Consider the following 14,072-nt stretch of genomic DNA (forward strand, 5'->3'; position numbering starts at 1 on the left):
AAATTCCTCCGTCGTAAATGCATCCGATATCACAAATACCAAGAAAGTGTCAACAATTAGACTATCAACTCATCCAGTATTAAAGTAAATCATTTCTGATTACTTTTCAAACAAGTGCCTCTATTTTGCCTTCTATGGAGAAAACTTTAAAATGTTCCCTCCCAAAGATACTCAGTGATGATGTATAAATACTTTAATTTAAAAACAAAGGAAACTTTTCACCACCAATAGTACTCTCAAGTTATCGTTCATTTATACAGGGCTATAAAAAAATGATGCTTTTTAGAAATTATCAATATGTTATATGTTTAGGAGAAAAAGTGTTATAGTTATGGTGATTATGCATTATAGCTCCTCTTCCTATCTATTTATGTAACGCTGCTTTCCAGTTTCAGTTACATACGTAAATACAGTTCCCAAATGGGGACAGTCATGTCACCACTGAGGGGAGGTATATACGGGCACAGGATATAATTTAAAGAAACATGTAGGAGGTCCATGCTCTCTTGACTTGCTTATAGTACTTAACTTTCAGCAAGATTATAGCTGCGTAACCGTAAGGTGTTAAGAACATTCTCTTCTAAACCAGCACTTTTGAGTCTATCAACAAACTGTACATATGTTTAAACTTTACCATATGACATCTGTATGGAAGGGGGAGGAATATTTTTAAGAAACTGCTAAATTAGTTCTCAAAATCAAGAAAGGGTTATTACATAAGTTCCACATATGTGCGACGAATGTAAAGAATGTGAAAATGAGTCCCCTCAGCTCAGGGGAGATGGTCACAGTTGATAGCTTAGCACTCTTGGAAATTTGGGTGTTTCCACTAATCTAATAATGTATTAACTGGTGTATCTCCACATTTACTGAAAATACTTTACATATTAAGCATTACTTCCTCTAAACAAATTCATAGATACATTTTTAGATAACAATTTCAGCAACCTCCTCAAAAACACTGCATTGCCTACACTGAACAGAGATCCTTAAGTTAGTAGGCAAACCTACCACCACAAGCACAAAAATGTAGTATGATTTCAAAATGCTTTGTGGTAAGTTTAGTCTCACATATAAAGAAACACTGCATTATGCAAACATGCACTAAATGTACTCATGCAGTGTAGTTTATAGTCTTAACAGAGGGGGAAACTGTGTTCACATGACGCAGGGTGCCTCATCAAGTGTGTCTGTGTGCGTTACCCCTCCAACATTTCTTCCTGTCTTTAAACTTCCCTCTGCTATAAATGCTACCACATGTTAGAAAAAGTTTATCATTTTTTAATCAAATAATGTCCTTTTTATGCCGTAGAGGCTTCCGCCACGATGTTATAAAAAGGACAGGAAGATAAGGGAAATTACTAGTCAATTTTAACCACTGAGATTCTCACCCCTTATTATTAAAAGAAACAACCATTTACCCAGTTACCCAAGTGTTGCCAAACTTCTCTGCAGTCTAGGTCACTAGAATTTCTTCAGTAACTTTCCACATTCTTCCATCTTAAAAACAAATGGCAACTCTTTGAAGAGTTCTGATTAAGGCTTTCTGAGAGAAACGTTTGTAATAGTGAGAGGGAAGTAGTTTGAGAACATTTCAGAAAGTCCTCTTAACATCTTGTTACTTCTTGAATTAGAAAATGGACATAAATTAAAAATAAAAATATTTCCTTTTAAGTTAGAAACAAACAAACAAGTAGGGCTTAAGCACCTCTGGTCCACGGAAAGAGGGACGTGGCAGACACTGCAGCCCAGTTCTGTTCTCGCCCCGCACAGTGAAGCCACAGGCTGGGGTGGCGGGAGGTACACAGAGGGAGGGGACACCTCTCCACCCCGAAAGCAAGGAGAGTGAGTTGCATGTAGTGGAGATTCAATGAATATTGGCTGAGTAAATCCAAAAGAAGCAAGCAGGATAAGGTAAGGGCTAAATCCCGGCTACTTCTCCCTTTTCCTGTTTTAACTAGTAATAAACACAGCCTGATATTGAATCCTGCTTGCCCTGGCCATTTCCATCGCCACCAATTCCCAAAAGTGCTCTTAGAAAACTATCTGCTGATTTAAAAAATAAAGAGGTGGAGAGGAGAAGCAACATTATAAGAGAACATTTTTAGTTTCCGTCTTAAAATATACGTAGGGAAAATGTGGAAATGGAAGAAAAACAATATATTCAATTGGTATTGCAAAGTGTATTTAAAAAAAATTACAATGACTATTGATCATTTACTGTTAAATACTGAGTCGTCTCTTAGTATCCATAGCGGATTGATTCCAGGACCCGCATGGATACCGAAATTCGAGGATGCTTATAGAAAATGGCCATTATAGAAAATGGCGTAGTATTTGCATATAACCTATGCATATTCTCCCATATACTTTAAATCATCTATTGATTACTTATAATACCTTATACAATGTAAATGCTATGTAAATGGTGTAAAAAGAGTGTAAATGCTATGTGAATAGTTGCCTGTGTGGGGGGCAAATGTACGTTTTGCTTTTTGGAACTTTCTGGAAATTTTTTCTGAATATTTCAATCCAAGGTTGGTTGAATCCCTGAATGCGGAACCGCAGATATGGAGAGTTGACTGTACTGCTTCGCCATCATAAACAAAAAGTCAACAAGTGGGAGGGCCTGGATTCAAATCTATGTCACGGTATTCCATTTGGTCAATAAACTGAGAAAAATCAGAATTGGGGGAAAAAACAGGACTTAAGCTCTCAGCTAGAAGCAGGATGTTCTCCCAACTGTTTTAGGATTTAAATCATCTCGGTAGCTCTTGGGGACTCAAGGGCAGGAACCCTATCTTGGTCATCCTTGTACTTACTACAGAAAATACCAGGTTCAGCACTTTGTACATAGTAGATCCACCAAAAATGTTTACAAAATTGAATTCGTTGGCATGTAAGTGCCAGCTTGGGCACACTGACGTGGCAGCCCCACTCTCCTCATCTTAGTTAGAGGTTCTCTAAAGACGTTTTCCAAGAACATTTTAAAAACTATTCCTGTTCCTTACATCACAAATATATGATACACAGGGCAGCTCATTTCTTTATTTCTCACTTAAAGTACAAACAAAACCCTCACATTTTTGGGGGGCAGTAGAAATGTATGCTGCAAATACTAAGAAAGTACATTGGGTTACAAACTGTAACACTGTTTAGTAAACACTAAGATCTAAAGTAAGAATAATTAACCTGCAAGCACTGAATATGGCCACCACTTAGGACTCTCCTTATGTTAACTCCCTGTGTTAACTAATTACTGATTAGTTTAGGCATATAGGAGTCTCTTCTCTGAGGAACTGATTTCACTGTCAGCAGTATTTTATTAAGCATTTTTGAAAACAACGAAGTGTAAACTGCAGAGGATTTTCCCCTTCCCGCCTGCATTTTTCACAAAGAAAATTTACTGCTAAATCACACCTAAGTTTTAAGAAGATTTAACCCGAATACATCAATAAGGGCTTTTGTCACATCACAAACAAGGATCTCTAGCACTATTAAACCAAGAAAACTTTCCCCAAATTCAGAAATCTCAAAGTTCCTTAAACCTATTTAAAAGATCATTCAACTGAGCAAATGTATGAAATTCTGCACAATAATGTCGGTGTTCACCGAACAAAAGCTTTCCAATTAGACTGTATTCATATATAGCAGCTTTATATATATATGTGTACATAATGATATATATGTGTATGTAGATATATATCATTAAATGTTTCTTGTCTCTATAGGAAAACCAATAACATTTAAAAAATCTCATCACAGAAATCGCTATTAAGACATTTCATCAATTCACACTATCAACTGCATTTCAAAACATCGAAATAGTAACAGTTGCACAAAATCCCAATGGAAGCAACTAAAAACAACAAAGAAACCAAAAATTCCCCCCAAAGTTAACCGCACACACACACACACACACACACACACACACACACACACACACACACTCCTCATAACGTCAAGCAACTTGATGATGAGATAACTGCAGGACACTCGACAAACTGATGCACCTTCTCATACTGCCATTCTAGAGCAGAAACAGGAGTTTCATTCTCTTTGGTCCACGCAGCCATACACTTAATGTGTCCAAGTTATTTTCTGGCTAATTTCAGATTCTGAACCATGTGTTCCATGTTACCTTACCATGGTAACTTTCTGAAACATGAAATAACCGTGTGTTAAAATAAATATTCATTTCTATAGCTCTCAAACCATTTCAGCATGTCACTGGTAATTCCTCCCAAAGAATACGAACACTTAAAATTATTGACCAAGTAATTTAAAGAATTTAAAGAATAACCAAAGTAAAGGAAGAACACAATTCAAGTCTAACAGAAAAGGAAAAATCAAATTGACTTGGAAGATTTAGGCCTAAATTTCATTTAGGATAATGTCAGGAGTATAAAGAACACATGAAAACAATTTCAGGCTTGAAGATAATAAAAAGAATCAATTTTAAGATTTACTTTAAAGATCTCTAAGAATGCATAGTTGCTTCTTGGGTTTTTTAAAAACAAATTTCCAAGCCACAGTGTTACTAAACTCCCCCGCCGCCCCAAACTGGCTTCCATACTGGTAAAATACCCCCAACTCCTCACCGGTGAGTTGTTGGCACTATTCTGCTTTTTGGTGGAGAAGAGGTGCCGTGGGTAAACAAAGGTCTTATATTTGAATGGGACCTAATAGAAACTTATGGTTTTCCAAATTAGATTATAAAACAGTGAGGCTAGAGTACGCAGATTATTTTTTGGATTGTCCTTAACTTCATATTTTCTGCAGCTGGCTCTTCCTTTGAGTTAGCGTATATATAATTGTAGCTGGTATTAAAAAAATCTCAGTAGGAGACAAATTCCACCAGGTTCTGTGTTGCCCTTAACTTCTCGTACTCTTAAGTACAGTTACATATTGCCAAAACCTCTTAAGGATTTTTTCATTCTGATAAATGTCATCACAGATTCTAGTAAACTTAAATAACAGCGTAAAACAAGAGCTGAACAACTGAAATGGAATAACTCAAATATGCATTCAGTACTGTATTGATATGCGGAGATTTGTTGCCAAGTTTTATAATTATTTACTATGTTCCCCGATTCTTACTTAGAGAAATTATGTTGCTACCACATTCCCAAAGTCAGATAGTTTCTTACGCTTCCTGTATGTTTCTTATCTACAAATGAGGCTTCCTGCTTTCATAGCCTAATTTCGGCCGCTCTTTAAATATAGTTAATACTCCAGAATGAAAGACTGCTTATGCTTTGTCGAAAATCAAGATATATGCAACAAGTAATATAATCCCACTGAGATACTAGCTGTCAAGATGTTTTCTCCATGAGATACATGGCAAAAACTTTCTTCAGGAGGGTCAAGAATGCGACGTGCATTTCAGATTTCTTACAAAATTTGTAAGAAAATTTTCAAATTGTACTTTTGTGACACACAAGCTACAATCAATGTGTATGACCCATAAAGTTTTTAATTTCATATCAACAGAATGTTTATGTATGAGGGGAACTATTAAAAGAGTGTTACTCAAGTGAGTGAAAAGGATGCACCCTGTAGATCTACTTTGAGTCGTCAAAAGAGTTCAGCAGTTTTCCATTAGGTATTATTTTTCACGTAAAGGAAATTACAATAATGCCTAATTTATATGAAAGCCCTAAATCCCAGAAACGTTCAACATAAAAAATCAAATAATTTGTCTCATATTAAATGATTCGGTATTCAGCACTCATACGGGATTTTAGCATTACAAAACAAAAATCTCACTACACCACCTGAATTCATGTCAAATATGTTCACAGCACTCATCTACATCTACACTTGCAAATTTCACATGATCAATGTTAAAAAAAAGAAAAGAGTTTGGCACATATGTCAATTCTTCAAAATGTCCCTGTAACTTAACACAACACTGTTAAGAACGATGATTCAATGCCAGTGTTAACCTGATTGGCAGCTAAACAAGGTGCTTTTTCTTGTAGCTTCACGTAGTGTCATGCGCCTTGCCTGGGACGGAGGCACGTAAGGTGCAGTGCGGTAGTGCAATCACTTGAACACCAGAGGGCAATCTTCCCACACAGCTCAAGGCCTTATGTTTTGACCTGCTCCTTCCACATGCTTGTACAATTTCATTCCCACTTGTTAACAATGCCATTTTCAGAGAATCTGTACATCTGCTTCCTTATGTGAAGTAAGACATGCCCACAGAAACCTCAGAGTGTGGCGAGGATCCTTGAAAAGGAGATGATTAATGTCAGTACGGTCTGTCCAACGCCCCACACCAGTGCTTCCAAGGGGGCCATGTTCTTCCCTGCCACTCTGTAAATGCCGGCGACTGCTGCACCTAGATGAGAAAGAGGGAGAGACAAATAACACCTTCATTCATTCTGAGACACGCTACCTGGCTGTAACTTAAGATCTCTTTTCATTTGAGCCAAACAGTAAGTCATCAATCATTCTCATTTTATAATTTTCTATGAAAGAGTTTCCATGTGATTGGTAAAAGTTACACTCTACCATATCACATTTACCCACAAAACTGAATAACAGGCTTTTCTATTCAACTGCAAAATACGTATTTATGGTATATGCTGCTTACTTGACACAAAATATGTTCATAAAAAATGAGTAATTCATTATCGTAATCTCTCAGCTGGGTGTTAAATCGGCCAGACCTCATCAGCACTCTTATAAACATATGACACAATATATTGGTAATTATAAATAATAATACAGAAAACCATACAATTTAATATAATTTCTAAATTATTCAAGAAAAAAGTTAATATTAAAGGAATTTAAATTTCTTTCAGTAAAATGAATTAATTCTTAAATGTCACATAAAATATCGGAATTTTGACTAATGTACTTACTTCACAATCTACCATATAAAATGGTTTAAGTGTTTTAATAAAGCATACAACTGTAAAGTTATTTGGAGACGAGTATCTTGACATCTAATAAAAGTGGAATATGAACCTGACATCCATCTGTTCCAGGAAAATTTTTTAGATAACGTGCATTTCTGAGAATGAGAGAATCTCAGGAGCTTCAAAGCCCCGAGGCTCTGGTTCAACACTTCATCTTATTGCTATAGTATGTATAGTGATGTGGTATCTAAGAGGCTGATTTTAAAAGTACATTCAGAAATCATAAAATGAGGAAACATTTAAACTATGGTTATGCCATCTCACAGGTTGAGATGGCCTTAAAACTCTTCTCTAGAAAAAACTGTCTATGTATCCTAGAATGATCAAACAAAAAGAAGAGAAATAAATTATTTGAAGACACTGAATTATAATTATTTGAGATAGAAATTCTACTCATAAAAATTAGCTAAGAATTAACTCCATAGTTCACTTAAATTCAAAATATTATATTCCTCTATAGAAGATATAAATAGGAAAAGCAAATTATTAATTTAAGCCAAGGGCTTTCATATACATATTTTAAAGAAGGAAATTAAAATTTATAGTATATTTACAGCATACTATGTATCTTGACAGGAACTTTATCATCTTAAATATCATATCACTCCTGAGTATTATTACTTAATTTAAAGATGAAAAAAACAGAGGTTCAGAGAGTTTCAATTACTAGCCCAAGGAAATACGGTAAGTACAGAGCTGGAATTTCAATCCAGGTTAGTCTGGCTATAAATTTCCAAATCATTCTATCATTTCACATTTACACCAAGTGAAAAAGAGAATAAGGAATTCAGAAAATAATAAAGTAACTGATAATTATCTCAATACTAAATAAAACTCCTAGTAGCACCAACATTTACTTAATCAAGTAATAAACTTCACTAGTATAATTAGTCATATCCTCAAATTTTAGAATTGGATAACATTCTGAAAATATTTTAAAGATCTTAGCCTTGTTTGTTATCAGAAATTATGTTAAAATAAGCCTGAGAAATACTGTCTTTACTTTGGGTTCACCCTAGATTTCCATGACTATCTTCAATTTTAAAAACCACAATTTGGCCTCCATTTCTCCAGCACTAAATTTTCAAAAATGATCCAAAAGGTGAAAAACATAGCAATTACTAGCTCAGGCTGCCTGGGAAGTGCCAGTTTGTTCATTCAAACATCTCATGCTTATATAAAGTTAAGAGCATGGATTTTGGAGCTAGACTTGTGGGTTAAAATCCAAGCTCCACTAATGAGTAGCTGTGTTACACTGAGCAATCACTTAACCTCCCTGTGACTTATTTCTTCAACTGTAAAATGGGTGGGTTTGAAGATAATACTTGGAAAGGGCTTAAAATAGTGTCTGGTCCTAGTATGTACTCCAAATTTTGGTTAGTAGTTGTTGCAGTAGTAAATGATAAAGGAATTTCCAATCAGAGATTCATCATTCAATAAATGGTGTGGAACAACTGATAGCCACTTGGAAGAAATAAATTTAGGTCCCTACTTCACACCACTCCCCAGAGTAAATTCAGATGGGTTAAAAAACTAGATCTTAAAAGCAAATAAATAAAATGAATTTCACTTTGGAAGGCTTGCTGTTTGAGGAATAACTTACAAAACCACAAATAACCCACTTTTCTTTATACTCTTTCAAGAAACAGAGGATAAGATCTTCAACCCTATAATGTAAGGGGAGAAAAACCACTGTAAAACTCCAGAGTTTCCAAAATCAAGAGAGATATTTATAGCGTTATACAGAAAATAAAACGAACTACCGTTTTCCTCCCAGTAGATAATCAGGAACCAATTTGTAAGTTACAACTTCCCTTCAAAAGAAGCAGATTTACACTAGCTCCCATTGCACTATATCATTTCACAACCCAGAAGCACTAGTCAGAAAAGACTGTTCCAGTGGAACTCTTAATGGAAAAGATCTGAAAGAAAACAATTCTGTGTGCCTATTAAATGATTTTGGAAACACTGCTATTAAATATTGAGCAGATACGAAGGAGTATTTATAAAATACATGTAGGCTGTTAAAAAAAAAACACACACAACAAATTCCCAAGTACCACCATCCAACTGAAGAAAAGAACACTACTATTTCATTTGAGGTTCCAGTGGACTCTCCTCAATCACATCCCATTCCCTCCCAAATTTGGTTTTTATCATTCCTTTGCTTTTCTTCAGCTTTACCGCCTGCCTATATCCTAAGATGTCTATTATTTAGTTTTTTAAATAAATGAATTCTATATAAATTGATACTGTAAGTATTTTGGAATTTTTGGCTCAATGTTATATTCAGAAAATTATCCATCTTGTTGTATATAGCAGTAATTCATACATTTACACTGTTGTATAGAATTCCAAGTATGAATATACCACAACTTACTTATCCATTCTACTGTGGATGACATTGTTTCTAGTCCTTAACAATGACAAACCCTGCTTCTGTAAACATCCTTGTAACATGACCTCTGGCACACGTACGCAATCGAGAGTTTCTCTACCACGTGGGTAAAAGTAGAATTGCTCAGTCCTATGTTATGGGCATTTTCAACTTTACTAGGTAATGCCAACTTGTTTTCCAAAGTAATTGTACCAATTTATATCCCAGTTACTCCATATCCTCAGAAGCAGTTGGTATCTTTAAAAAAATTTTTTGTCAGTCTGGCAGGTAAGAGATGTTATCTCTGCAATTAATTTGGGTTTCCCTGATTTTTAATGTCATTGAGCTTTTTCCTCACATATTCTTCACATTTGGCCATTAGGGTTTCTACTTCTATGAAATGTTCGTCAAATCTTTTGTCCATTTTTCCATTGGATTGTCATTTTCTTATTTGATTCATAGGGTTTTGTAAAATACAGTTTGGATATTAATCTTTTTACATTTATATAAGCTAACAAATGTCTTCCCCCAATTTGTGCTTTAGTTTTCACTCCTGTTAAGATGTATTTTACTGAACAATAGCCAGTTGAAAGAGTACAAATATTGTGATCCTTATTTTCCTGGTGAAATGTATGCAAGAATGAAGAAGGCAGAAGTGTAATAGGGTGCCTGAAACAGATGAAACATGTTCGGAACTGCCACTGTGCACAACAGCAGAAGGTATCAATTAGAAATATGTAAAGATCCCAAAAGTACTAAGGGGCTAGAGAAGACTGGCATAGCAAAGATGAAGTGGAGAAAGCAATTCTGCTGAGCTGAGCTGAAGGTAAATAACAGATGTAAGCCTGCAAGGACAAGGGTGACTAGGAGAAGAGTCACCAGTGGACAGAGATGTCAATATACAGCAACATAAAGTGTCTGCAGAGAGGTGGACCACTGAAAAGTGATTTGATCTGCCCTCCACATTCCTGAGAGAATGCAAATATAAAGGTTAAGGCAGATTTGGTTCTAATGGTGTTGATTCTCAGTTTGTGTAATCAGATCAGGGGTCAGCAAACTATGATCCACAGGTCCAGTCTGACTCACCACCCGTTTTTGTACAGCATGTGAGCTAAGAATGGTTTTTACATTTTTAAATGGTTTAAAAAAAAATCAAAAGAATAATAATATTTCATGATACATGAAAAGTGTATGAAATCCAAACTTTAGTGTCCATAAATAATGTTTTATTGGCATACAGCCATAGTCATTTCTGATACTGAACTATCTTTGCATTCCTAGGATAACATTCTTAAAGTAAATGAACCTATACTTTTCCATCCTGTAGTCTTCATCTTGTTTAGCAACAAGATTACTTTGCTCCAGCAAATATGCTGTGCACAGTTTTTAATCTTTCCATTTCCTGCAATAATTTGGAAAAAATAGGAACTGTTCCCTGAAAATTTGGTAGAACTCATCTGTAAACCTCATTTGAGCCTGGACTTCTTTTAGGAGGAGGGGTCTTCAACATTTCAATTGTTTAAAAATACTTATTGTAATATTCATATTTTCTATTTCTTCTTATGCCAATTTTAGCAACTTATATTTAGGAATATATAGCTGTTTACAAAACTGTCATTTTTATAGTTCTTTATTCTACCTTTATTATTGAGTCTGTAGTTATTTCTTCTATGCTGTTCCATATTTTACTTTTCTGTCTTAACTATTTGAGTTACGGCAGCAATCTATTCACCTTATTATCTTTCCAGAAAACCAGTTTTTTGCTTTGTTATTAATCTCTCATAAACTCAACTTAAAAAACTTAAATGCACTTCTCTATAAATAAAAAAAATATATATATATAATAAAACTAAACAACATAATTAAAAAAGATACCATGCACAACAACCATAACATAATAAGAGTTTAGGGATTAACTTAATCAAAATATACAACCCTCCTATTGAAAAAAACACTTTTAAACTCTAACAAAAGACGCAGAAAATGATCTGAACAAATGGAGATACATTACATGTTCTTGGGTGGGATTTAATTTAATATGTCAATTCTTCCCAAATTAACCTCTACAATCAATTAAATCCCCATAAAAATCACAGTTATACTTTTTGAGGAACTCAGTAGACATATTCTAAAATTTATATGAAAGAATAAAGGTCCATGAATAGTTATGTTAACTTTGAGAAAGAAAAGAAATGAGAGGGACCAGCCCTACCAGATATTAAGAAATACTACAAAACAATAGAGACAAAAAAATGAGGCCTTGCTGCAAGAACAGATAAAAAGACTAACAAACCAGAACAGAATTTGAAGACAGGTCCATGTACCTTGAGAACACAGTACACAAAAAAAGATGAATCAATGGATAGATTTTTTTAGTGGTGTGGTAAAAATTGACTTACTACATGGGAGGAAAAAAAATATACCTGGAATCCTATCTAGTTCCAAACACAAAGATAGACTCTAGACCAGAAGGCAAATTATGACCTGAATGTCAGACATCTGTTTTTGTAAATAAAGTTTTATTGGAAAAAGCCATGCCTATTCATTTACCAATGTCTATGGCTGCTTTTATGCCCTAATGGCAGAGCAGAATAGTAGTGACACAGACCCTCTGGCCTGCAACGTTTAAAATAGTTACTATCTGGCCTTTTAAGAAAATGTTTGCTCAGTCCTGCTCTAGATAAATTAAAGACTTTAATACAAAGGTAAAACTATAAAATTAACAAAAGAAAATATATCAGAATATCTTTTGACCTTGGTGTGGAGGAGAACTTCTTAAATAAAATTCTAAATTATAAACCATAGGCAAAAAGACTCTTTAAGCTGATTATATACAATAAGGATTTCTGCTCAATAAACAACATCATGGATGAAGGTACTGATAAAAGACAGAGAAGTTATTTGCAAAGTTCAAAACACCAATACATCTAAGAAACATCTATCATTTAATAAAAAACAAGAACCCCAAAAGAAAAGCACAGAATTTAAAGAAGCAATTTGTAGGAGGAGAAGTCTAAATATATGATAAGAATAAAAAGAGATGTTCAAATTCATTAGTAATCAGAGAAATGCAAATTAAATCAACAAAGAGGTGTCACTTTAGCCCTCAGACTTGCTAAAATTAGACAGCAATACAATGCCAAGCAATGGCATTATAGAGAAACCCATTTCCTCCCAATTCTGGTATTAACTATCAGTACTAACTAAAATGAAAAATCACTCTATTCGGGAAATAAAAATCTAAGAGGTAGTAAAATATAATAGATATGTATCTATATTCAGTCAGCCATCATTTGCTGAATACAGATATTTAGCCATCATTTGCTGAATTGAATATACAGCTATGATTGTGCTAGCACTCACAAAATACATTAAGAAAATAAATGCAGTTAAATATTCACATTGGCTAGTTTTCTTAATTCAAGTGTTTGCAGGTCAAAAAATTAGCCAGAAGAAATTTATGTGTTTTATTGTTAACCTGGATACAAATTTTTACTTGAAATTGTGTCAGACATATTTGTAAGGATTTTTAAATATAACACTGCAGTTTCCAAATTCATTAGCTTATTTTATTCTTGACTGAATTGAAAGCAGGTAATATATACGTACACATCACTAGGGAAGTAGAATCATGTTCTCTTTAAAATTTCACAATAATTTACACCAATAAACACACATATAATACACATACTACTTTCGACTTTGGAACAAGCTGTTCCTTCTTCCTTCCTCCTCTGTTTACGGTTCCACAATTATAGCAGTGGCCCACATCAAGAACGTCAGCAGTCCCTTTCATGTCTCTTTGTATGCCACCACAGTGAATAACAACCAATTTGGATTTTTCCCTTTGCCACAGTCCTGACACCAACTCCTTTTCCAACCCACTGCCACTAGTCTAGTTCAGATCTAGCCTCAAATTCAGATCACAGTTAATGCCTCAACTCTTCTTCTTTCCCCTTTTTCCTCCCTTCTTCCCTCCCCCCACTTCCTTCCTTTCCTCTGTGCTTCCTCCCTCACTACATCCATCTATCCAACCAGTATTTTCTGAGTATCTGTTCCATTCCAGGTACTGTTTTATTGTTGGAGATTCAGCAGTGATGAAGACAGACAAGGTCCCTGCTCTTTCAGAGTTTCTTCTTGGTCCTTTCTTCACATATAGTCTACATTCAGCCATAAAATAAATTTTCCCATTGAATTGCTTTGCCCCTTTCCAACCCCATTCTAAAATACCTAATTGTTTTCCATGACCCACAGAATAAAGTCCAGACTCTGGCTGGCCGTCCAAGATCCTTGAGGATCTGGCTCTTTCCGACTGAATTTCCTACTACTCCACTCTGCACATTCGGTGCTTCAGCTAAATCCGATTGCTTGTTTTAAACTCTACCTATGGCAAAATGAATGAAGTACCATGTGAGAAATCTACAGGTTGAATGCAGCAACAACAAAAACCTAACACAAGATAACACACAAAAACCAAATAGTAAATGAAGACAGGATGAGAAAATAGACTACTCCCTATTTCCCGCAACTGTTTTATGACTGTCTCATTTGTGCCACAGGACAAACCCAGAGACATGGGAACAGGGCTCTCCCCTCCAGGCAAGGTGTGCTGATCACTCTGGGAAAAGGTGACTGTGGGACACAGAAGGAGGGAGGCCTTGATGCCATGGAAGAAAAGGACTTTCTCTCATCTCTGGGGCTAAGAACGAACTTAGAAAGGAAGACACCCTCGTTGGCGAGTCTTGAAGCAGATCCAGCAGCGA

General features: G+C 35.1%; 1 protein-coding gene across 1 annotated transcript in view; it reads right to left on the bottom strand.

Moving 5' to 3' along the window:
• Positions 1 to 254: 254 nt before the first annotated feature.
• Positions 255 to 14,072, bottom strand: part of TMEM170B (transmembrane protein 170B) — a 36,404-nt gene continuing 22,586 nt past the window's right edge. Inside the window, exon 3 of the mRNA XM_068559012.1 lies at positions 255 to 6,346. Within this exon, the coding sequence (XP_068415113.1) occupies positions 6,216 to 6,346 (131 nt within the window). The 3' untranslated portion in view covers positions 255 to 6,215. The remainder of the gene's footprint in view (positions 6,347 to 14,072) is intronic.

The sequence above is a fragment of the Eschrichtius robustus genome, chromosome 12 (assembly GCF_028021215.1).
Source record: "Eschrichtius robustus isolate mEscRob2 chromosome 12, mEscRob2.pri, whole genome shotgun sequence".
Classification (NCBI taxonomy): Eukaryota; Metazoa; Chordata; class Mammalia; order Artiodactyla; family Eschrichtiidae; genus Eschrichtius; species Eschrichtius robustus.